This window comes from Sipha flava, unplaced genomic scaffold (genome assembly GCF_003268045.1).
Source record: "Sipha flava isolate LNK unplaced genomic scaffold, YSA_version1 40_pilon_pilon, whole genome shotgun sequence".
Classification (NCBI taxonomy): Eukaryota; Metazoa; Arthropoda; class Insecta; order Hemiptera; family Aphididae; genus Sipha; species Sipha flava.
In genome coordinates, this window is record NW_020273126.1 from 842,403 (window position 1) to 867,505 (window position 25,103).

At 23.8% G+C, this 25,103-nt stretch overlaps 2 protein-coding genes across 3 annotated transcripts; both read right to left on the reverse strand.

Annotated features, from left to right (window-relative positions):
* Positions 1-500: 500 nt before the first annotated feature.
* LOC112688856 lies at positions 501-6,707 on the reverse strand. Its single transcript, XM_025562255.1, has 10 exons — positions 6,398-6,707; positions 5,987-6,304; positions 4,796-5,397; positions 4,534-4,716; positions 2,425-2,691; positions 2,148-2,343; positions 1,883-2,052; positions 1,711-1,811; positions 1,279-1,483; positions 501-1,186 (listed from the first exon to the last, which is right to left on the reverse strand). The coding sequence occupies exons 1-10, from the start codon at positions 6,534-6,536 to the stop codon at positions 686-688; spliced, it is 2,682 nt and encodes an 893-aa protein (XP_025418040.1). The 5' UTR covers positions 6,537-6,707; the 3' UTR covers positions 501-685.
* A 1,779-nt stretch (positions 6,708-8,486) lies between these two features.
* On the reverse strand, positions 8,487-24,983 carry LOC112688799 (protein argonaute-2-like). Of its 2 annotated transcripts, none has more exons than XM_025562164.1 (20): positions 24,798-24,983; positions 24,478-24,589; positions 24,380-24,409; positions 21,222-21,287; positions 18,602-18,751; positions 18,013-18,066; positions 17,746-17,953; positions 15,895-15,991; positions 15,089-15,282; positions 14,861-14,994; positions 14,329-14,542; positions 12,969-13,119; positions 12,564-12,809; positions 11,430-11,545; positions 11,158-11,360; positions 10,872-11,031; positions 9,665-9,752; positions 8,939-9,370; positions 8,678-8,862; positions 8,487-8,597 (listed from the first exon to the last, which is right to left on the reverse strand). In XM_025562164.1, the coding sequence occupies exons 2-20, from the start codon at positions 24,518-24,520 to the stop codon at positions 8,504-8,506; spliced, it is 2,865 nt and encodes a 954-aa protein (XP_025417949.1). In that variant the 5' UTR covers positions 24,521-24,589; positions 24,798-24,983; the 3' UTR covers positions 8,487-8,503. The 2 variants fall into 2 exon arrangements, with proteins under 2 accessions (XP_025417949.1, XP_025417951.1); XM_025562166.1 differs by lacking the exon at positions 24,798-24,983 and adding an exon at positions 24,680-24,698.
* Positions 24,984-25,103: the final 120 nt, after the last annotated feature.

The following is a 25,103-nucleotide window of genomic DNA, read 5'->3' on the forward strand; positions in this document are numbered from 1 at the left end:
TTTATATTTATGAATTGATTGAAGTAATACATATATATATATATTATATAGTACTTATTTAAATCATAATAATATTATATGTACCATATTGTTAATATATTCACAGAACTGATTCAAACTGCATAAGATTACAACAATCGTACTGACGATATTTCATCCGTTTATTGGTTGTAGATATTTTTTTTTATTTCTTTGTTTATTAATTTATACTAAACGTCAAGATTTAAATTTTTTTTAAATATAAATCGCATTCAAAATTTAAATCTTATAGCCTTACAATAAAGCCGTTTTTCCTTAGTTTGTTACTTTTTGATTTTATAGTCTGGAAACGGGAAACACTTTTTTTTTTTTTAACAATTATTATTAAAATTTAAAAATGATGCTACGTTGTTGATTTTACGTATTATTGTTAACAATAACAATATTATACTATATTTAAACTTATAACAATTTTTTTTTTCCATTAGTATAAAACTTACCTACTAAGAAAATCATCACTATTAGTACCAATAAAAATTTGTAACATATATAATTTGAGTCATTCAAAATTCTAATTCATAAAACCTTAGGAAGTAATAAATATAAATTATCCACATTTACAAAGACATTTTACATGAAAAATTAAAAGCATATAATAAATATACAATAGTTAAACATAAATAAAAATGATTAATACAAAATATAATCAATGGCAATCTAAAAGATCTGCTCCGTCAATAAAACAATTTAATGATTGATCAATTATATCATCCAGCATAGAGTTTAACCCAGATCTAGTTGATATAACCAATTGTGTTTTAGTATCACAGTTATCAAAATCATAAGTAGAAGTGAAATTTAAGAACTCAGCTGTTGATATATAGATGTCAGATTTAAGACGAATACACGTTTCATCAGGATATATACTATTATGATGCTCAATTTTTAAGTTTGATAATAATTCACAATCATTTGATGTTGTAATAGAACTCAAGACTCTGTTTGCCGAATCAACTTGTCTAGATTTTTTTATCTTATGATCAGTAGAATTTTCTAAGACAACATCCATACTATTCAAACAATTTACCGACTTGTTCATAAGTTTAAAATCAGTAGAATTTACAGAAAACAGTATTTTCTTTGTTAGACAAATTGCTTTTTTTTGAACAACTAAATCATGTTCTTCTTTTAATGCAACATAAAACACCTAAAATAAAAATATATTAATCAAATTATTAATTTATAAGAAAAACTACCAAGAATAATTTGAATGTTAGATTAAATGTTTAAAAAACTAACATGTAAACAACCAATAGAACTCAATTCATTTAATAAAAAAATATTATCATTTAGTTTTTCAGAGTTATTTTGTTTACTAAATTTTCTCATCATAGTTTGAATAACTGAATCCCAAAAGTCATAAGTGAATGCTTTTACTTCCCAAAGTGGATCTTTAGTGCTAACATGTACCATTACTATATAAATGTCATTGCGCAAATCATCACTGAAAATAAAATTAATATATTACTACTTAATAATTACTGATAAATAAAAAACTAAGCATTTTCCTTTACAAAATATTATTATTAATCAATAATACACAATAATTTATTAAAAATTTATCTATAAAAAATTATTGTTCAAATCATGTTTTCACTTTGTTGTATGTGAACATATTATATATTTCATAAAAATAAATTGTTTTTACATTTTTGATACAAGTAAACATACCTGAGCTGCTCATTATGGAAGAATAAAGCAGTGATGAGCTTAACTATCTGTCGTCTAATGATACCTTCAGATTCAAATTGCATTAAATTTAAACAATGGGTCTAAATTGGATGTATTTTTATCAAAAAATTAGAACAAAAACAATTTTATTTAAATTTCAGTATATAATTACTATTAAATCAGACTCTTTTAAAGATGATTCCCAAATTTCTAATATGGAAACCATTTTTTCTAAACATTCAAGTGCTTTAGATCTAACAAATGGATCATTGTCATGTTTAAGAGTGTTGAAAACAGCAGTAGGTAAATCTATTTTCAACAAAAGTTGAATAAAAACTTGTCCTGTTTAAAAAAAATATACATAGCATGTTACATTGGTTAAGTTAATTAATAAATCACTATTATAGTAGTATTTGGTTAGCAATATTACTTATTACCAAAACTGGATTTAGACGCAGCAACTGCTATGCTAGTAATGCATTGTAAACTACTATCACGAATTTCTGGTCTGGTATCCAACAGAAAATCATTGAGTGTATTACATAGTTTATCAAAATCTATCTGTTGATCAGTATGTTGCACATTTCTATGATTAATTGTATTAATAGCTGTACTGATTAACTTCAAGCCATTCTAAACAATTATGTATGATTATAATATAAACAGTAAAAAATGTAAAATTATATATTGATATTATTTAATTGGTTACATTACCTGTAAAAGAGTAGAATTGTGGCAAGGTTTATGAAAAAACTGACTATGACATTGAACAAGTGGCACTAAAAATGAATTCTGTGTATCATTTTCAATATATAGTTTACACTCTAATATTTTAGTCCAACATAAAAACACATATGATAATATTTCTAAGAATTTGTTCTTTATTGAATTTTGATCTTGATGTTCTTCAAGCCAACTTTCAGAATTTAAAAATTGATCTAATAATTTTGAAAAAAAAACGACTAAATAATCCAATGAATTCTATAATAAAACATACAAACAATTTCAAAAATAAAATTACTATTTACAAAATAATAGACCAAGTATAAATTATAAATAATTTAACCACATAAAATCTACAAATAATTTCATATTATGTATTCTAATACTAAATTGGAGAGGATGGTGGTAGCCTGCACATGGCCCTCCCTACATGCGCTTGTAGACAATCCGAAGACTCTAGTGTACGACAGACTATGAACGTAACTAATATCACCACCAAGGCGCTGATACCCAGCAACAGACACACCTGCTATATGGCATTGTAAATAATTGCTTTATAAATAGAAAATGGCAGATCTACCAGACTGCAATTGTGGACATCTCCCTCAGCCTATTCATCACATACTAATAGACTGCCCTATTTGCTCATTTAAAGGATTAATACAGGAACTTCATGATGTCATTGATGAAGCAATACATTGGATCAAAACCCTAGACATTAAATTTTAAAGAAGAACTTACTACTTTATTTTATATATTTTACAGCCACCAAAAATGTAATCTTGTTATTTAATTTTTAATAAAACTAATTTTATTTGTTTGCATATACTATAATATACTATATGATAATAATAACTTAAATTTTATTTTACTTAATATTAATAATCTCAGATAATTATAACATAGTCTGAAATCTGATGAATGATTATTAAGCAGTTAATAATAACTAAGAATTAGATTATTATTGAAAATTGAGCTGTTACTTTATAATTTAATAATTTGAGTTCTAAATAGCCATAATAGTATTATAAAATTGTGAAGCTTCAATATTTTCAAGCTTAGTAATATGAAGACTAAAATGATGATTGTGTCTTAAAATGTATTTAATAACATTGCTCAGATACATTAAAAATTCCTTCCCTCTTCTATTGCCAACAATCTTTTTTTTATTATATTAGTGATAATTTCCCATTATTAATTTCAGTCTACACTGATGAATCAATTTCCCCTATTTCAGCAGGTTGTTCTTTTAATAATCTTAAATTATATATATCCTATTCTGACAATCTTCCCACACTTCTCCATCTTTTTCTGCCAATGTTTTCTAACTTTCTTTCCATTCCTATCAACTCTCTCTCTAAATTATTCTCTTTATTATACTAAACATCCTGAAGAAATAATTTGTGACCTCTCCCATTTTATTTTAAATCGTGCTTCATTATCCTCTAATCGTTTAATTCTTTTTAATTTTTTAAAATCTCAAAACATCCAACTAACTCTTCTTAATTCTTAATTCCAATTCTGAAATTATTATAATCCAAATTTAATCCTTTATTCGTGAAATTAGTCTATCCGATTAATTAGATTTAATTATAGTAATTAAAATATGGAACATAATATTTTAGTTTATACTAATTGTACGTACGTACGTATGTACGTACGCACACACACACACACACACACACACACACACACACATGTATAGATATATATATATATATATATATACATTTATATATTATTTATTTATATATATCATATATGTACATATATCAAAATAAATTGTAAACCTACAAAATTCTATAATAAAAAATAAAAATAAATTTTGCTCAGATAATTTTTCAATGAATTACTAAAAAATAAATTATTTAAAAATATTAAATTAGTTTCAAATTATGTATCATGCATTATCTATATTATAGTGAGATTAACATATTTTACATTGAAACATTTAATAAAGATTCTAATCGATGGTTGGTTTGTATATTTATTCAAGTAAGTATTTGACAAAATAAAAACATTTTTTTACTTTTACCTTAAAATTAAGTTTTGAAACTAAAAATACATAAATAATTACATTTGTTAAAATTACATATTTACCTGTTTAAGTATAGGAACAATATCTAAAATGTTAAGAATAGAAGAAATAGCCATTTCATTCATTATAGAATCATGATTATTACAATAATTCAGAATATATTTTGATTCAATAATGTCACTACAATCTAAATTTTCATATTTAGAACACTTTAGCCATTCTGTGCATTTCCTTAAAGGAATTAGCTGTAAAAAGAAAAAGTATATACAAATAATGAAATGACAAAGATTATATATACTATAAATATACTTATGTGAAAATAACCTGGCCAATAATTAATTCTTTTTCAAATGCCGCATTAACAACCAATTGAGTGTTACTGATATGTACATATTTAATTGCTTGTATATATAAATTGCTAATTTGTTTATACAATTGCACATCTTTTGGTATATTCATATAAGAAAATATATTTTTTAATATGTATTGGGATTCAGATTGGTGCCAAACCGTGAAATAATCAAATAGCAAATGTAATATAATATAATTATTTAATATCATAGGATAAATATTGAATATTTTTTTAATTTGTATTAATATATTTGATAAAGAATACTTAAAAATTATTAATTGACATACATCAGACTCATACATAGTCCCAATGAATTTTTCTAAAATTAAAATTAATGTTCTTAGATAAACATTAAGTACTACAAAATCTTTTATGTGACGATTAGCAATTATGCTATAATTTATTTTATCAACGTTAAAAAACAGTACTTTGAGTAAAGGCTCACAATAGTGTGCTATTCCATACTCAAATGATCTATAAATTAGTTCAGCGATGTATTGGCTTGACTGAATTTCAATGTATTTTGCAGGAACAACTAATCCATCTATAGCAAAAGGTATAATTTTCCACAAACCTAAAAAAAAATTATAGTTTAAAAAAGATTATTACTTATGTACATTTTAAAGCCAAATAAATAACTAAATTATTAATTATAAAATATTAAGAAAAATTAATACAAAATTAAAATACTTTGAAAGTTATACACATATACATAGCTCATAAAGGTGTACTATATTTTTAAATTTATTGGTATTATTTGAATGCCTATTTTTTAATTAAATGTATTTATTATTATTTTGTATGATTAATATACTAGTAAAATATACATTTTTAATGAATATACACCATATATTGATATATTCAATATATGTACATTTAAAATGATGTCAAATTTAATTCCATATAATATTTTTCAAATATTTATTACATTCTATTACATGTTTTATATACTATAACATTAAAAATGTTCTTATTAATATTAATAATTTTAGTTATAGAACTTGCAACTATGAATTATTTAAACGATGAACTATACAAAGTAAATAAAACTTTCTTCAGCATATTTTAAATTACGAATCATCCATTATTACACTTAGGTGTACTTCTATAAGTACAAGTTTAATTATTTTAAGCTAAGTATAGTATAAATTAAAAACAATTACCTTCTTGGAAAATATACTCAACACCTTGTTTATGAGTATTCAATGTTTGCAATAATTTCATATAAGCATTAAAAATTGAAGACTCTTTTAAATTAAATTCAACATCTAGATTATTGATTATCAATCGAATAGTATGCGTTTTAATAAGCTCATCGAGTCTGTCATTACTTTTAACTAATATGGCCAAGTATTTTAGAGAAAAAACATACAAATGTATTGATGGGTTTTTAGATGCCTTTTTTTGCAGTTGATACAAATCCAAGACATTAGCAAACCATTTGCAATGTGTACTGGTCGGTATGGTCTTCAATAGTATGTCTACAAAATTACATTAACAAATTAATAGATAATAGGTATTAAATAAGAAAAAAAAATGAAAAGAAAAAAATACTTCAACAATACAACACTAACCCGCATTCTGTAAGCCAGTCAAGAGTTTCTCCAATAAGGTTTTATCTTGTATTGTAAAGTTTTCAACCAACAAGCAGTTCAATGCTTTCAGAAGTTTTTCAGCCGTTGTATGAACCGACTGTGGGTACATCGCAAACATAATGGTACATCGATTTCGAAACGATAGTTTTGAAATAATTAATTAGAAACACGGAAACATGTTGAATCGCAGAATGTATAAAACATTTATATTTACAGTAGAGAAATGTCGTTTTCTTTTTATTATTCGCTAATATCCATAACAAATAATATAATATACCAAATATAATAATATTTTCATTATTTGCTATCTTTTTAGACTTTAACCATGGTTAAGTAAAAACAATTAATTATCAATATAGACTTATAAAGATATCTTTAAAATAATAAATGTGTATATTTGTAAATAACGGTTGAAATCATTTAAAAATATGAATATTAACAATAAAATATGTCGACGAGGAGAAAATTGTAAGTACATATTTTCACTTGAACGGGAAGAATTGCCAATTAAATTCATGGGCTGTCCGTTTTTAATTAAAGAACATGTTTATTATGAATGTGTAAATGAACCTCATTGTCAATTCAAAAACAATAATAAAAATGTAATAGTATTACTCATAAATTTCTACATTTAAATTATTGGTACTTAAAACATTACTTAGCATATATTTATTACTATATTGGCTATATTTTACCCATAGAGTATTTTATTATATAGTGATAACAAAAATGATAACGTGGTGCACTCATCAACCAGAGTTGATCAAAATTTTATCTAGATAATTATTCGATTAATTTAGAAACAATATTATTGGAATAATTTGTGATCATGTTATTTGAATAATTTTTAAACATAGTTATCCTATCCTAGTATATATAGTAGTAGTTAGTACTAATTACTAAATATGTATTATGAAATAATGATTATTATTCTAGTTTGTCTACATGTATTTAGTATGTACCTTAATAGTAATTATCAATATTGAAGATATTATTATATCTAGTTTAGTCCAGTTTCTGTACTATATTATAGTCTCAGATATTTTGGTACTATGTACTAACTACGTATGTTCAATGTTGTATTTCATATTTATAAGTTCAAATATATAGAGCACTACACAAAAATATAAAGATACTAGATAGATATGGGCATGTAGCTATAAAAATTATCTGTTTGAATTTATGATATCTAATAATAATTGTTTGAAAATTTGAATAATTGTGAAAAAAATCATTCCAATTAAATGTTATCTAAATAATCATCTAAATAAAATTTTATTCGAATAACACCCAACTCTGTCATCAACTGCAAATCGTAGATAATTCTATATTTATTTCTATTAATTATGCTGCAGATAAGCAGACTCTGAGGGCTACGGTATGTATCACCACAACAATAATGATCACGGTCAGTTAGATCCACAGATATATCTATATATATGTATAATATAGACATCTGCGGTTAGATCATCCAAGACTGTTATAATGATAATTATATTAATATTCTATTATCTCTGTTTAAGTTAATTGTTATCAATTACCATGTGGGGATATGGTGTATAGCCAGTGGCATACATATCACTTAAGTATGGAGGAGGATAATTTGCAAACAAATCATCATTTTTATTTTCATAATTTCATTTTTCGTTTCTAACGCTACCATACTAAGAACATTATTTTATAACATTTAAAAAAAGGCCAAGGGGTATCTGACCCCACTCATGTATACGATACTGCCCCCCTCCCCCATAGACATATAAAATAATTTAATTCCTACCTAGCAAAAATTAATATTGATTATAGAAATTAAAATACCCCATTTTTTTTATTAAATATTTATTAGAATAATATAATAATTAATAATAAAGAATTAAATTTAATAATTTTTTTTTTCATTCATTAATACATGATAATTTCAAAATTAAACTACAAAAAAAGTCAATTCATATTTATAGAATATAATCAAATTATAATACAAACTATAATAAATAATATGTAATAAAAATTATTAAACTTGACAATATTATAGAATTTTTACATATAGTAATTAATATTTAATACTAATTACTAATTTAGTTTTACAAATTAAACAAAAAACATAGGAGTATTATCAACAAATGACGGATTCAATAAATTTTTCGATTGTTCAGCCGCTAAGTCATTCAGATTTATAGTTTTACTGTAAAAAAAAATATATATATAAATATATACATATTATAAAATGTTTTTAACAAAATAATGTGATATAAAAGGACTAACTTTTCAATATAAGCTCGTGCTCTAAAAGCAGCTAAGTGGGCATAATAAGTGGGTGCTGGATATGAAACAGAACGAGTACAACGAACAAACATAAAACACAAATAGAATGTTAATTGTTCCAATTGATCCTCAGTGAAATTGTTATCATCCCAGATAAGATGGTACTTGGTAGGTCTAGATGTACCCTTTAAAAATACATTAATTTTATTCATAAAATAATTAAATCATATCATTTATTAATAAGAAATGTATACTAATTACTTGAATGCTAGCATGGCTGCATAAGTAAAAATCAAGTTCAGTTGGATGGGTTATTTGTGTATCAATAATTGTACCAGATGGAACATTAGCAAACTTGCCATCCATATCCATATTAAACTTAGGGAACATTCTAGTATGATGTCGTTTTTGTACAACTAAAATTGTTACAGCGGGTTTATAGTTTATATTTAACCGTAAACATGCTCTACGTATAGAAACAAGTTCACTTTCCAATAGTTGCTTAAATTGCCCTTCGCTGACACCATCCCTAAAATAAAATATTCTCTTTGGAATAGTTTTTGTATTTGCTCTAAATTTAGTTAGTTGTAAGAAAACTATATCTTCAAGGTCTTTAATAATCTCCACTTTGGGGTCCTGCAAACGCCATTCCATATTATATTGAGTTCCTAAAAGATCATGACTGGCTGCTACCTATAATATTAACAGAAAAAGTATAAAATATATAAGTATAATAATAGTATATTTTCAGCTAAATATGCTGAAGTCATTGCATTGGTAGGTTATTCTAACTAAACAAATCCATTCATAATTATCCATCAAATGAAATTCTATAATTTCAAATATATTATAACCATTAACAATCCTATTATGCAGACATTATAAATAATAGCAAAAAAAATCCAATCTCATTATACATTAAACATAAGTTGTTTTTCCAAATATTTAGTAATACATCTAATTTCTAGAAAAATAAAATATACTTACAGCAGCAACAGATGGAATACTAGTCTGATCTGGTGATGGATGAGTCACATCAGCTCCAAAAATAATTGCCTCATTCATACTAGGCGGACTAAATTACAAATATAAAATTATTAATTTTATCATTATATATCAAAATATATATAGATATATTTTAATTAAATAGCTTTATTTAAATATTAGATAACATATGATAATGATTTTACTATCTTTTATTTCATTGTTTTTATCATTTCTATAATTTTTAAATATTGTATCTTAATTTTAGAAATATTATAATTGAACTCTAATACAAATATAATTGTAAGAATGAAGATAATTTTTTCATATTATGTTTTAAGGATAGTTAATAAGATACAAACTGATATAGAAATTATCTGTCACCAAATATACAGCACAAATATAATCTATAATTAAATTCTAATCTATCAGAGATTTATAAAAAATATGTAAATTTATAATATATTTTGAAAATTTTAACTAAAATTGGTAGAAATTCAAAATTATAAATTTCTTTCAATAATGAGACTTAAATTTCAAAAGTAATTTAAATTGTTTATTCATTTCATTTAATATAATCCATATATGAAAATATAATTAAATAAGTAAGATAAATATTATGTTGATCGTCTTATAGTTGTAGTATAGTGGTCAAAAATAATTATAATTTGTATTACAAGCAAATTCCAGTCTCAGGGGCAGTATGAAATTTGAACCTTAAATAATCTCAAGTATTTCATTTATTAGTATCATCATTTAAATTAAACTAATTGATGTCTGAAATAATTTTTATTGAGTACAACTTTGTTGAAATAACAATAATGAATTAAGTTTGTTGATTAAAACATAAAAATTTGCAGGTAACCACATACATATACACAACTATTACGCTATGTTATTGAGCAAATTGTATAATGTTTATACTATAATACAATAAAACATTATGCAAACATTAAAACTCTATTTTGAATATTGTTATTGATAATTACAATTTACATTCATAAATAATATTTCGTAATTCATTTATAGAGTAAAATACATCTATAAATGTTATGATTCAAGTTTTAAATAATGAATCATTCATAAATATATTAATTGACAGAGGAAAAATGTACCAAGGCCAATAAATCAATAATTAGTGATTACTGTTGCCCAAAAAAACTCAGCATGACTATAATTGTAAATATTGATAAATTAAGTGCTAAATTACCTGATACTAGTAGCCAAAGTATGATTAATACCATTCAATTTTGAATTAATCTTCAATAAAATATTACTCGCTGTTGATTTATTCATCTTAAACATGGTTCGAGATTTAATACACTGAGTAAGAACACCAACTATTAATTCTGAAGATTGTTTAACAGCAGCTAAAATAATATTTCCATAAATAATGACAGTATTAAATTATAATACAATAACTATTAGCTAAAATTATTCTCAGGCCTAAAACAATTTGTTATAAATTCTAATCTCAGGATAATTTAGTTACTTACCATATATTCCTGAAGGATTGTCAGGAATAACTACCACAACTAAATCTACTTTTCCTTTTAGATTGTTTAAAGTTTTAGTAACATCTTTTTGCACATCACCTAGACGTACACCTCTTTGAAATGTCAAGTTAATGCCTGGAACCATAGGCTTTACCTTAACATTTAAAGACATGCCACAATTCACCAGGTGAGTTTCAAATTCTCTATAATATAATAAAATATAAAATTATTATCACTATTGTTAGTTATAGAAACAATTATGACAATTTTACTTTAAAGATGGTATTTTAGTACGTGCACCATCTAAATTCAATATGGTCCATTTCTCAAGTACTATAGCTTTGGAAAATTTGTCTGCATACCAAACACCAAATTTTGGTTTAGTTTCCTAAAATAATCAAATTTAACTCATAATGAAATATATTGACTGAATGTATAAATAATATAATAAGCTGTTGGTAACATTACATAAATTTATAAAATTAAGTATGTATTAACATACTGTAAAATATCAAAAAAAAACATGACAGAATAAAAATGTTAATGTAAATAAATTACAGTTTTTTATAATTTAAATTACAACCAATAATTAAAAGAATCATGGCCAGTCAAAATATATACAGTAATAGGTTTATGTCAATAAAATGTGAATTAAGAAAATTGAAGAATGATTTTTAGTACATTTTGATAATTTTTGTAAATAAATACTACTATGCTTAATTTTTTGATGTTCTATATTACACTGTATTGTTTCCACACACTATATTACTACATAACAATATATAATAATTATCATACATTCCGATTTTTAATAAAATTAATATAGTAATAAGGATATTTTAGTAATCCATTAATAAATCAACTAAAAAATTATTAATGTTCATTGATTTCATATGAATGATTAATACTAATCTACCTATTAATAATATTGATTTAATGATTACTTTTTTAAATATAAAGCCAATAGATTAAATACTTAGTTAATTTACAAGTACTGGATTACCCAGTGGTAAATAATTAATTAATCAAACAGGTATTGTAAATAAAATATTAAAAATTTTATCAAGTAAAATAAATTTTTAATTTAATCATATTAATTAGTTCTTTAAATGTTATAACTTAAGCTTAATTAAATTCACTAATATTATTTGTAATATTATTTTATTGAAAATATATGTTAATAACATAGAATCCAAAATTTTGGTTAAAATTAAAATTAATTCTTATTAAAAACAGAAAATTTAAAGGGGAATATGATAATAGTAAGAATTATATGAGTATACTATGTAACTAATAAAACATCAAGTTATGAATCGAGAATTACAATACTACATTAAGTTGAAAAAATGAATGGATGTAAGTTTTACATTATAAATAAAATTTTAATTTTAAAACGAAATGTTTACCTTATTGTAAGCATATGCTAATGAAGGTTGATCCAAAACTCTTGCAGGAATAGAAGCAAATCTTTCGGTAATACTTATACCAAAATCTTTTAATACTGGATCTTCATTGTATTTAATATCTTTAATACACTGTTCAATAGTTTGTCGTCGTTCAGATGGTGGACGAGCTGCATTTTTCACCATAACTGCAGTTTGATTTTCTGATAACTTTTTCAACCTTAACTGTCCTTTTTGAACAACACATAACTAAAAATAATATCCTTCCGATTAATAAAATCTTTAAGAGTAATTTTATAAAACAACAATTCAGTTATTATAAAGATATTAGGAATAAATCTAAGGACTTTAAATTAATATTACAAGCAAATACAATAGTATATAAAACATGATATAAATTGCATTTACTTCGATTGGAATGGCAGTTTTCTTAGCAATATTACCAACATGCAAACAAGGTAAATGTGGATATTTGATAACATAATTACGCGTTACTTTAAAATAAGAAACTACATTAATACGTTTTATTTTCTTGGTTTCTGGGTCATCCATGTCAAAGCTAAAAGAAAATATAAAATAAATCATCATTTTGAAAACTTCGTAATACAAACAAATACAATTTTCTAATTTAATGATTAGTAACAACCATAAATTAACTTATTTAACTACAAACTAAGATATTTTTATAAGATAATTATTGCAAAAAATTAAAAATACTTAATAAAAAAAAATTGAATGGAACATTTTGAACAATAACATATACCATTAACAGTTTTCAAAGAACAAAATCAGGCCAAATATTTAACAAACACACATTTTGATGAAAGAAATAAAATTAAAATATGATTCATATAGAACAAAACCATCCACAAGTAAATTTATAGTAAATTTAAAGTATTTATAGTAATTAGGTTTTGTTTTTAAGAAAATATTATAATCCGTTATGGACCATTATTCATTTTTCACTAATAAAAATGGATTTTAAGTTATTTATGTTAATGATTGTAAAACTTAATATTTTAATTAGCTATGAAAAAAAAAAAAAAAATGAAAATGTACCAAAAAAAAACTATGGTAATGGATTGCAATAATATCCAGTAACATTTTATGGTAATTAGAAGTCAAACGAGTATAACTTTTATATCTATTTCTCCAATTTCTAGTTCTAGGATTGCTGATATTTGAAGAATTTCTAGAAAAGCCAAGTTTCTATTAAAATTGACTCTCTTTCAATGAACAAAATTTAATAACCAGAAATTTTAGAACATAAAAGAAGAAAGTAGGTGTTGGGGTTTAGATAATATTCTAATTTTAAATTTTTAACTATTAATCTATGTTTATTTCTAAGTTACTCCTTTTATAATTTTTTATACATGATGTGAATAACCAATTTAAAGATATAATATAGCATTCATTTTTAACTTTAATACCTTATTTTAATTTAAACAGTGAATATATAAATATAGCATTGATAAAATTAATTTTAATATTGTCCAACTGAATGATTATTTTAATAAATTAAAATTATTATTTAAATTAAATAATATCTATAAGTATAATTTAAGTTATATTGCTGTTATTTTATATCTAAATTAATTTTTGAATAATGTTATGAAAGTTGTAACAGATTTATAATATTACTGTTAGATTTATAAAGTATTTAAAGTTTTATAAATATTTTGCTATACCTACTAAATAATTAAAAAAAATTATATTTAAAATAAAAAATATTTTATAAAAATCCATATATATATTATTGAGTACTTACAAAAATTTAGCTGCAGAATCAAAAAGACCAACTACTCTATATGATCGTTTTGTATTAGGTTGATTTGGAATCATAAAATCAACTTTTAATCCTTTGACATAAGTTGCTAGTGAATTTAAACCATAACGGTCCATTTCAGAATCAAGACTATATCTTAAATCATTTCTAATGTATTCCACCAGTGGTTGATACTTGGGAAATCCTTTGTTTGCCACTAAATAATTTTAATACATTTAATATATAAAAGATTTGTACTTTTTAATTTGTATACATGTAATAAATTAAAATAAATAATGACTAAAAAAAAAAAAAAAGGTTTTAGAATGTTGTTCATAGTTGAAGCCACAAAAAGTTTGTAAAAAACATATTGTGTTATATTAAAATAAATTTGAAAACCGCTGTTGTAAACACATCAAATAAATAGTAAAGATTTGGATTTATATGTCAATTATTAATGCATTTAGAAACATAAAAAAATTAATTTAATACTTTTTTACATTTGTGTTATTTTGAGTGAGTATTAAATACTTACCATCTATATTCAAAAAAGGTTTCCAACCCATTACAGGACTTTGAAAAAATCCTTTCCATAGTTCCATACCTTCACCTAAATCAACTGGAATACCACGAGGCACTGGGAAAAAAGACCTTCCAATATTGGTAAACCTATATCATTAAATTATTAAAATACATATTCAATGTTATAAATTTGTTTCAAATTAAATTAAGTGCAGGATATACATTCCCATAATCCACTAACCTTAATGCAAAAGGTCGATTTTTTAATATAATGTCTAAAGCTTGAAATGCTTCACCAGGTGGGTTGTCAGATGATCCACTTTTTAAATAATCCTCAATTTTTTTCATAGAAATGGAATTAACAACTCCGGTGACAATATTGAAATCTATTGTTTTGTTATTTTCTTCATTCAAAATTGATATTGTGTCCGCAACCTTAACATAAAATAAACATTTTTATAAAAAAATATACATAGACCAACGATGAAACTTATATACCTTTTATACATATAATAATAGAAATTTAATTACAATAAAGTAAAAATTGTGTGAATTACTTAAATGTTTACATACATATACCAGAAACAAAATAATGAACAAATAAATGAATGATTTCAAAAATATAACGAATGAGATTGTTATTTTTACACTTATATCAAGCAAAAATATTAACAAAAAAAATGTAATTGTAAAAATAGGGGTATTTGTAATATTAAATGCCATAATAGTATACCGTACTGCAATAAATAATAACATTATTATGATTATTATAATTACATTTATAATAATATTGTATCTTTTATTAATTTGATCGATTGTAAAATAATTGTAATTTGATGATTTTGATTCATATGTCAACATTCACCAAATACGTAATGTGCATATGAACAATCACCAGTGAATGTCTGCAATGTGAAGTATTTGTGAAAATAGATATTAACCAAAATGAGTGGTAAAAGTTGACATACACTGGTGACTGTAAACATTCACCGCTAAACGATCATATACCTTAAAATGTACATAAGTTTACAAAACAAAATAACATACTCCTTTTATTTCTTTTGTTGAGTACATGTTTCTTCGGCCATCAAAAGCAAATTGAACATTTTTGTAATGTTTTTTAGTAAATTCTTCTAAAGCCAGTCTAAAATAAATATAATAAAAAAATGTATAATTAAACATAATAATTTTAAAATTTTAGTAAATTTCAATGAGTATATTATTCCTAAGTTTAAGAAAAACAATTGCAAAAAACCATCTCATTAGAAAAAAATGTACATGAAGTCAGGATTGAAATGTATAATATAATTTAGTAAAAAACACATATTATATGTACCTATAAAAATAAAATTTCTTATAAACAAAAATAAATTTATAATTTAAACAAACTATACAAAAAGGAAATATAAATTATAATTAAACAAGTGTGGTGCTATTAATTTATTTTTAATAATTATCATTATCTTGTTACATACATGTTTATAGTAAATTCATTGTACATGTGTTATTTAAAACATTTTTAATATTTTTGGCAACATTTAAATTTTACTTTATTATATCAATGTAATAATAAACGTATTATATTTTCTGCCTGTAGCAATTTTTTATTATTTTTTATTTAGATAGATTAAAAAGAATGAAAAAAAAATTAAATTAAAAAATTAAATATAAAAATAAAAACTTAACTTTATATTTGAAATAGAAAATATTTTTAATTTTCTAAGAGTGAATTTCAAAAACAAAAAATGTTTTAGTAATTATGATAATTGGTAATATACGTTTTATACTAATTGTTAGTGATGTATTGAATGTTTAACATGTAAAACGTTTTAAATGCGAATATTACCAACCCTGCACTAAGTACAAAAATCAATAAAATTTCTAACTTTGTAAACATATTTACCAAATACTTTTTTGAAGACATAATATGAAATTAACTTATTATGAAAATGGTAAATAAATTGACATATTTTTTCATTTTTTAGCTCTGCGTGAAAATTAGATTAAATTATGAAAACCAAATTATGATAACTGCAGATAAATTACTTAAATATAAGTGTAGCATAAGCAAGAATTGGTAATTGAAATTTAGCTCATAAATTAATACATCCTTCTTAAATTTATGGGTCTACAGTTTTATAAATACTTTCAATAAACCAAGGCAAAGTTAATTATTTGAAGATTAAAATATAAGTTTCAGAAGTTAAAAATTAGAATTTAACTAGGTTTTCTAATAAAAAGTTAAATATTTAATTTGCAATTTTGCTCTAATTAATATATGGATGGTATAGATATAATGGCAAGATCTGAGGAGAAAAGTAATAATTAATAATTTTGTTTTAACTTCTAATATTTAAACATTTATTTAATACAAATATTATGCCACTGCTCTATATAGTTCAGATGATTCAATGAAATTTTAAATTTTAATTTGTATAAAATAGGTAATATAATGGTTAATGGTTACTAAAAGTTAAAACAATTACAAAAATATGTATATTATAATGCTAATATAAGAAGGTACCTATTGTATACTGTAGTAAATATTTTTAGACAATAAATTATTAAAACACCTTATATGGTTTAATTAAATTTTTTATACAAATATTCAGAATTATTACATAATTAAATGAGAAAGTTGATAATTTATATTTAAAATAATTAAATACAAATGTTAACCATGAATTTGATATTAAATATTTAATATTTAAAAAAAAAACATTAATAATAATATAATATAATAATACAATAATAATTATATTTACATTTGAAATTCATAAGAGTAAAATAATAATTAGAGGAACTTGAAAGGTTTAAGTATAAGAAAATATTAATACATATAATTACTATAGTTAGATATATATTTATTTTGATTATTAATTAATTAAAAATATTTACCTCAGAAGTCTTCTTGGTAGTTCTGGAGTAAATGTTACATCAATATGATAAACAGTTTTTGTAAACAGTTTGTCAAGATTAAGTGGAAGATGATTTACTTCGATCTCAGTTTTACGCCCTTTGGTACCTCCAGCACTAGGATTTCTTCGTTTTGGAATTTTTAATTGTTTCATAAAAACTTCTATAATTTGTTCCAACTGTGGAGAATCTAAATTTTATAAAATCATATAAATAATAGAACAATCTTAAAAACTATAATAATTTAACCTGATTTTGGAACTCCTGGTGCTGCAGCTGGATTTACAGCTGGAGCATTTTCTCCTAAAATAACATAATATTTCTAATTTATAAAAATAATTTATCTAATTTATTTATTATTTAAATTATACAAAATAGAAACACATTTTGGCACATAAATTGATCTGTTTTAAATTTTGTATTTGAACATATTTTTTGATCACTTAGAATTTGAAGTATTAAATATAGATTTAAGGATTTTAGTAATTAGTATCAACCAACACAGATCACAGTTAAATTTTCACAATTGTTCATGCTTAATCATTTTATTAATTTATAAATCAATTTTGAATGAATGATAATTTTATAAGGATTCATTTATAATTTAGGCAATGAATTAGGTTATTTTAATACAATTCAAGCTATCAACTTAAAACAAAATTATATAAAATACATGACAAAATTTAATTACATATCAAATAAATGGGTTAAACAATTTCTTCTTGTCTAAATCTAATTTAAATGCTGTAAATCAAAATTATAAAAATATAAATAAAATAAATTCATAAATCATATATTTATGACTATATTCATAAAATTGTTACTTTTAAATTAATACCTTTAGCTTGCTTAGCAGCCCCAGCAGGTTTTATTTCTTTAGGTTGATTTTGTTTCTGTATTGGCTTTTGTTTAGGTTCCTTAGGTTGATTTTGTTTTGGCTGTTGTTTGTTTTTCATTGGTTGATTCTGTTTTTGAATCGGTTGTTGTTCTGGTAGAAAATTATTTTTATTATTTATATTGATAGTAAATAAAAGATTAGAAAACATTTGCATGAAAATGTTTTTCCATAGCACTTGATAAACAAGTCTTTTAAAATCTTTAAATTTTTATAAAATTCTTAATGTTATAACCAGGACTCATAACTTGTAGAATTTACATTTTTTTTTTTTTTTTTTTTTTTTTTGAGAGGTCCTAGAAATACCTATGAGAATTATAAATTTGTTTCAGATAACTAAGAAGCTAGCTCAATACAAAATTTTATGTTGCATTTTTTTGCATACTTCAAAGTATAAAAGCTATTTTGCTTTCTTTCCTATTTTTCTGACTAATTTTTGCATATTTAGAAATTTGTTATTTACTATTTTGCTTTTTTAAGTCTTTTTTAGTTCCGTAGCATTTAAAACATTTATTCTGAGAATTTTGTAAGAGTTTGACATTTATTTCTTCGCATATTTTTGTATTTTTAGTGCATATTTAAGCATTTATATCAATATTTATATAAGCATATTATAGCCATTATAACTACCATTTTTAGAGCTATAAGTTATGAGTCCAAGTTATAACACAGGTTGAATCGGTAACTTACAGAGTTTGTGGTTTACTCTTGTTGGGCTAGATTTTATTATTAGATATTAGATTAGACTTGTCAACCAGTACTTCCAGATCATGTCATGTAGAAGGGAGATGATAAAATTATTGAGTTACTCTCAACTAATAATTGATTTCACACTCATAATTATTTGATTATTTATTCAAGCATTTCAAGCAATACAAATCATGAATCATTCAAATACTCAATTATTTTTATTTCGACTACCTACCTTCTCAAGATCTACATGGGCCAGACGAGTACAACCTGTACAAGTCCGTCCCATAATATAAATATTACGGGTTGGTTATGGGTGGGATTGTGTTTTCTTTGGACCGGGCCAGTCAAAAATAAAACTACCTAAGTATAATATAAGAATACAGTACTAATGCCAATTATTGGCATTAGATAAGGAAATGTTCCTAAACTGATGGAGTAGGCTTGTCACAAATCATAATAAAAATACATATATATTATTAATATATATGATATTCATAAATAGATCACTGATAAAAACAAATAATAAATATTAATGGACCTGGTCCATAACCTGGGCGGGCGGTTGGACTGTAAGAAAAATATTACATACCGGGCCTGGTCGGTTTGGACTTAAAAAAAAAAAATGAAGGATCAGGTTTAGATGGGAATATTTTATAAATTGAAGTTTCAGGCTAGATTGGGCTGGAAAAAAAACAGCCTGTGCAGATCTCTACTACACACTTATCATTCGATAATTCAATTATTTTAATTTCGTTTACATAATCATTTAATTATTTTGTTGTTTTCGACTACCAATCATTCGATCATTTTTTTTTCGATTACTAATCATTCGATTATTTCCATCATGACTTAACTTTTAACTTTAAATTTTCATTGTAAGGGAATGATACACTTAATGCTGCTATACTTATTATAGACTAGTGAGTGTTATATGCTGAATTAGCATCATTGTGCAGCAAGAATAAGGGTTCCTAAATAAAAAATATGTAAGATCCTTTACATATTAATAAATTTATAAAAATTATAGTCTTGTTTAACAAATTTTATGGAAAATTATTATATTGTATAAAACATTATATCTTAAATAAAAAATATAACAATTTACATCATAAAAATTATATAAATAAATAAAAATTATATCCTATTAATTTCCGGTGTCAAATTGATTTGATAAACCATGATAAAATATCAGTAAGACCTTATCTTTGTACATACTAATTACTTTAACATACTTGTGGACAACAGTTCCTAAACTGTCTACTACAATGATCAACAAGCACAACGAGCATTTTTGGAGGCACCATGACTCTTAAAAATTATTTATAATTTATTGTAATTTTTTAGTTGAGTTTTTCTCAATTTCAAATGGAAACTAATGAAAAAATGAAATTTGTGTACTGCGATTAGGACCCCATAATAACCACATAAATTTGTAATCAGGAACATCAAAAATTATGAGGGTCCCGGGATTGATCAGTTCCAGACTCCCACACTTGTTTGGCCAAGACACACATACTACTTGTACATATATTAGTGCAATAAAAATATTAAAATTCAAAATTATCAAGAATAAATAGAAAGTCAGAGCAAATCAATGGTGATTATCAAGAATGATTTAGACCAGAAAGTTGTCAAAATTTCCATTTTTAGGCAGCTATTCCAAAAAACATAGGAGTTGAAAAAAGAAATAATATTCTCTCTATCAACTTTAAAAATAAGTAAAATAGGTATCCATCACATAAGCTTGATAAACATTTTTAGTGAGTTTAACTCTAGTAAAAACCTCAAAGAATTAAAAAAAAGTTTCCCTCAAAATTTAAAAAAAGATAGTCCATTTATTAATTTATTAATAAAACTTCTAAACACTAACCAGCTAACTGTCCAGGTTGTTTTGTATGTTGTCCTTGATTTTGTTGCTCATTTGGATTATTGCGATCTAAATCATAATAAGTATTGTTCATAAAAAACTTTAAAATATAATACATTATACATAATGAGATTTAAAATAATTTAGTTTGAAAATATCAAACTATTTTAAAAATATTAATTAAGACACAATTTTAAAACATTTTTGGAATGAATTTAAACCAGGCAATATTTTTATTTATTATGATAATGATGATTATTTATTATAATAATTATGATCATTGTATATTCAGCATATTAAAATGCTCCCTTCAATAGAGATGTTAACTCATATAACCAAACCATTCACATATATACTCAACACTCTTGATGAAACTCGGAAACCTTTTTGTTTCATATACCAGTTTATTAATCATGCCTGAAAACCTTTGATAAAAGTCTGATTCGATGAAATCTCCTAACCTAGTTACCAATAAAAATACTACTTAACACGTTGACTACCACACGACCACTGGCATCACCTGAGTACTAGCATACAAAAGTATTTTTTTGGACGCCGGTGGTCACACTTTATTATTATTTATATACTATATGACCACGAGCTGTCATAATCACAACTGGCATCAGTCCGTCCAATGTGTGACCTACAACTGATAATTGATCCTTATCTTTGCCGGGCTAATGTGCGACCTACGGCCTATGTGTATATTTTCCTACATGACATGGGAAAATACATTTATTTTTGTGTAGAGAATAGAAATACAAACATGATAATTGTAAACCGTTAGGCATTCATTTATAGTTTCACTGTCTTTGTCGAATTACATTATTGTGATTTTAGTAAATTTGTGGTTTTTATTATGAGTACTACATTAGGATATTTATATCGACATATTATACACGATGAAAAAATGTCTGTACAATTCTTGCAAGACTGAAAATTATTACCAACACTAAATGAAAATAATAATCGTTGTACCAAAGAGAGAAACATAAATTATACATAAATTACGATGAATTCTTATCAGACAAGAAGTATAATTAATTATAAATGAATTAATAACTATAAAAAAATGCAGTATAGGTCAATACTTATATGTAGGTCTCACACTGGACTGAAAATGTATGTGTAAGTTGCACATTGGACTGATGTGATTATATGTAAAAGGGAATATTTTCTGTGACATCAAAGTTATGAATATTTTTGAATTATAGCATAGAGGAGAATATTTTGTGTAAAATGATATATATTACTTGTTGTATACTGATCATTTTATATACACTTAATTATATTATGAAAATATCACTATATAAAAAATGTTATCACTTAAGACCGGATTTATATGTTTTTACATATCGTTACTGGGTCTATGCAATTGTATGAGAGTAAAAAAATGTGGACAATTCATTCAATTCTGTGTTTGTAGAAAAAAGTTTTTTTAGCATATTTCATAGGTTAAAAGAGAAAATTTAGCCCATTTAGCATATTTTAAAATATTTGACTTTGGTGTTATCATTGGAAATTGTACAAATTATTATCTGCAAACTAACCAATATACCTGGTGAAAAGGATAACATAATAAGAACTAGTGTCTCAATTATATCAAAAAAAAAAAATAATAATAATAAAAACTACCAAATATTATTTGGTAGTTTTATGTTTTATGTAGTTTTAAACATTTTATGTGGAAACAATGAAGATCTTCCAAAATATTTTACACCCAGTATAGTGACTGACATGAAGTTTGCACCTTTAACATCTGTTGAATAATGTTCATTTAATCTCTATAAACAAATTTTAAGCGATAGAAGAACTAACATGAGTATACATAATATAGAAAAATATATTTTATTAATTCATATAATAAAGCATATATTGATTATTTTTGCATAATTTTGAATATTTTTAAGATTTTTAAGAAAATATAATGAAAATATTTGAAGGTTTTTTAAAGAATATTAGCATCATATTTAAGGTATTTTAAGAGAATATAAATCCAGTCTTTAGTTATTACTTTATTTATTCAAATAATTTGTTTTTAATTTAAATTTTTAAATATCAACATAATACAAAATATAAATATCGAAGCATATTTATAAATAAAATATAATGAAAATCTTTAATTTATATGATGCAGATTGAAACAACTTATACATGTGTATGATTTATATAGTGAGCAGAATGTGATCCTTTATTCTAATAATTGACATATCGTATCGTCTTTTACTTTAAGTCTCAAGTCTCTTTGGACACAACGCCACAATTAAAAGTAAAATTACAATAAAAATATCACATGACATTTTATTATATACGATCACCGGCGGTCATATGGCAACTGACTAATTATAATTATTATTAATATAATGACAACGACATAAGACTGCAGGCTACCATACACTTTAATATTAACTTCAACCGTATAAAGACATAACGAAAATAATAATATTGAAATTATTTGTTCTATAAATATGCTATTTTCTATTACAGGATGACATGGAAAATATAAGATGTCCATGTAGGAAAGATAGAGATGTAACTGCCAGCTGCTGTATGGTAGTCAACGTGTTAAATAAATGAAATTTGAAAATATTATTTTGAAATCAGTTGCAAATATCAATTTCTGATTTTAGATTCATGATTATGGTTGTTTCTAAAAAGATAATTAAGTATAAAAATTAGGGGTGGGCCGATCCTAAAACCGATACTTGGTATCGGCCGATATTGGTGGTGTTGGAAATATCGGTATCGGTTTATTTTCAAAACCATTATTTGCACCGATACCACAAAAACTACTTGTGATTATATCAAGTATTGGTTTGAGGTATCGGATTAATTTTAGTATCGGTTCATGGTTTTGCCAAAAAAGGTGATTTTTTTATGTAATATATTAAAGATCAACTTAGTTTTTACTTATGATTATAATATCGGGTATCAGTTTTATATCGATTGAATATATCGGTATATTGGGTATCGGTAAAAAGTGATATCAGCACATCCCTAATAAAAATTAAAGATGTATTACAAAATTGTAATTGTAGAAAAATTATAGACAATCAATAGCCATAAAAGAATGATAAAATAATAATATCATTGAATCTTAAATTAAATTAACATTTTTTTTTTTTTTTTTTCTATTACTTTATAATCATAATTTATATTACTTTTTTTTTGTTTTTTCTTTCCTCCACCACCTGAAATAAAAAAATTTGACATTCAAATACCACAAAATAATCAATAATTTTGTAATAAAAAAATTTACCATTTGGTGCAGTTCCGCCATTATTTTGTTGATTAGGATTCATGTTAGTCAGTCGTGATAATAGTAGAATTATATCGTTAAGAAGATACAATGAAACTAACTTCGTCGCTTACTGAAAAAGAAGATTTAATATTTATTTCGAATTTATTGACAAAATGTTCGGTATATAATTAATAATGCGATAATGATAACAATTATTTACAGATAGTATGCCCGTATTAAGGTATGCGAATAACATAACATACGAGATAGCAATGAAGTAAAAAAACTGTATTCCAAAGCCCTAAAAACGGAATTAAATGTAAATACAGATAACTTACTAATGACGTGAACAACCAATACATTAAAATTGAATACGTAATATAAATGAAAGTCTAAATCATTTGAAACTTTACCAAATTATACTATTATATGTATGAACACTGTTAACAATAACAAGAATATGTTCAGATTAAAAAATTTACTTTTTCATTAAAATTGTAGTACGACGTAGTTCCCAATGGGATCACATATAACATCATTACGTCATAAAATTTACATGATTTAAGGACCTATATTTTTGCATTCAAAGAGGATGTACAATTTATCTATAAGAGATAGGACATCGGTTATCTAGATAACTAGAT

What these genes read in the sequence shown, in the direction of transcription:
- LOC112688856 (XM_025562255.1), bottom strand. Translation starts at nt 6,536, where the DNA reads ATGTTTGCGATGTACCCACAGTCGGTTCATACAACGGCTGAAAAACTT. An exon ending in TGAGTATATTTTCCAAGAAG is followed by an intron (nt 5,398 to 5,986) that starts GTAATTGTTTTT and finishes ATTTTTTTTTAG; the next exon opens with GTTTGTGGAAAATTATACCT. An exon ending in TAAAAGAGTCTGATTTAATA is followed by an intron (nt 1,812 to 1,882) that starts GTAATTATATAC and finishes CATCCAATTTAG; the next exon opens with ACCCATTGTTTAAATTTAAT.
- LOC112688799 (XM_025562164.1), bottom strand. Translation starts at nt 24,520, where the DNA reads ATGAATCCTAATCAACAAAATAATGGCGGAACTGCACCAAATG. An exon ending in ACAACCTGGACAGTTAGCTG is followed by an intron (nt 18,752 to 21,221) that starts GTTAGTGTTTAG and finishes ATTTTCTACCAG; the next exon opens with AACAACAACCGATTCAAAAA. An exon ending in CAATCCTTCAGGAATATATG is followed by an intron (nt 11,032 to 11,157) that starts GTAAGTAACTAA and finishes ATATTATTTTAG; the next exon opens with CTGCTGTTAAACAATCTTCA.